This window comes from Mus pahari, chromosome 23 (assembly GCF_900095145.1).
Source record: "Mus pahari chromosome 23, PAHARI_EIJ_v1.1, whole genome shotgun sequence".
Taxonomy (NCBI): Eukaryota; Metazoa; Chordata; class Mammalia; order Rodentia; family Muridae; genus Mus; species Mus pahari.
In genome coordinates, this window is record NC_034612.1 from 28104058 (window position 1) to 28105152 (window position 1095).

The 1095-nt window shown below is 39.9% G+C and overlaps 1 protein-coding gene and 1 gene segment (V, D, J or C); one reads left to right on the forward strand and one right to left on the reverse strand.

Moving 5' to 3' along the window:
• The window catches only part of LOC110313184, a 5956-nt gene extending 5350 nt beyond the window's left edge, over window positions 1-606 (forward strand). The window contains 2 exon segments of the V gene segment in view: window positions 1-20; window positions 254-606. Coding sequence covers window positions 1-20; window positions 254-606 — 373 coding nt within the window.
• Gjc3 (gap junction protein gamma 3) overlaps window positions 1-1095 on the reverse strand; it is a 64908-nt gene that overhangs the window by 32952 nt on the left and 30861 nt on the right. The window lies entirely within an intron of this gene.

Genomic DNA, 1095 nt, shown 5'->3' on the forward strand with positions numbered 1-1095 from the left:
GCTGCTGCTCTGGGTTCCAGGTGAGGATGCAGAGAAGTGTTGGGAGCAACCTCTGTGGCCATCACTACTTTCCATGCCTCTGGGCTTATGAATGTTATAATTAATGCATTTGTAATTGGTTTTAAGTTTCCTGATCCCCCTTGATTTCCTGGTTTCTCATAGTGATGTCCAGAGTATTCCTAAAAATTTTAAATGAGAAGGTCCTCTGCTGGGAAGGTACATATAACAATAATGTGTGTGTTTATCATTTCAGGCTCCACTGGTGACATTGTACTGACCCAATCTCCAGCTTCTTTGGCTGTGTCACCAGGGCAGAAGGCCACCATCTCCTGCAAGGCCAGCAAAAGAGTCACTATATTTGGCTCTATAAGTGCTCTGCACTGGTACCAACAGAAACCAGGACAGCAACCCAAACTCATCTATAATGGAGCCAAACTAGAATCTGGGGTCAGTTCCAGGTTCAGTGGCAGTGGCTCTCAAACCCACTCACCATTTGCAAACCAGCTCAGCTTCACCCTCACCATTAATCCTGTGGAGGCTGATGATGCAGCAACCTATTACTGTCTGCAAACTAAAGAGTTCCCTCCCACAGTGCTCCAGGGCTGAACAAAAACCTCCTAGGGTTGTAGCTTCTTGAGGCTCAGTCTCTCAGTTCTCTCTTACTCTCTGACATCTCAGCACAGAGCTCTAGGCTTGTTTGTTAAAAACATGTCAAATAATGAAACAAGTTTTAAAAAACAGATATGTGTGTCTCATTCCTCATGTTTTGTAATTTAATTATTTCAGAACAAAATATGATTGTTTTAATTATTATTTATCATTTAAATTTTTATTAACACATATTTAACTTTAGATAATTTTCCTGTCTCACCTCACTCACTGACCACATCTCTGTCTATTCAATCCACACTCAGTATTCTTCTTTGACTTTCTAGTCACTGAGGATTTACTGTCTCTTATTCATAATTCTGAATAGTAAATACAAATTATGTCACTAAAAAATAATGTTAACCAAAAACTTTTATTGTTGTTGTTGTTGTTGTTGTTGTTGTTTGTGTGTGTGTGTGTGTGTGTGTGTGTGTGTGTGTGTGTGTG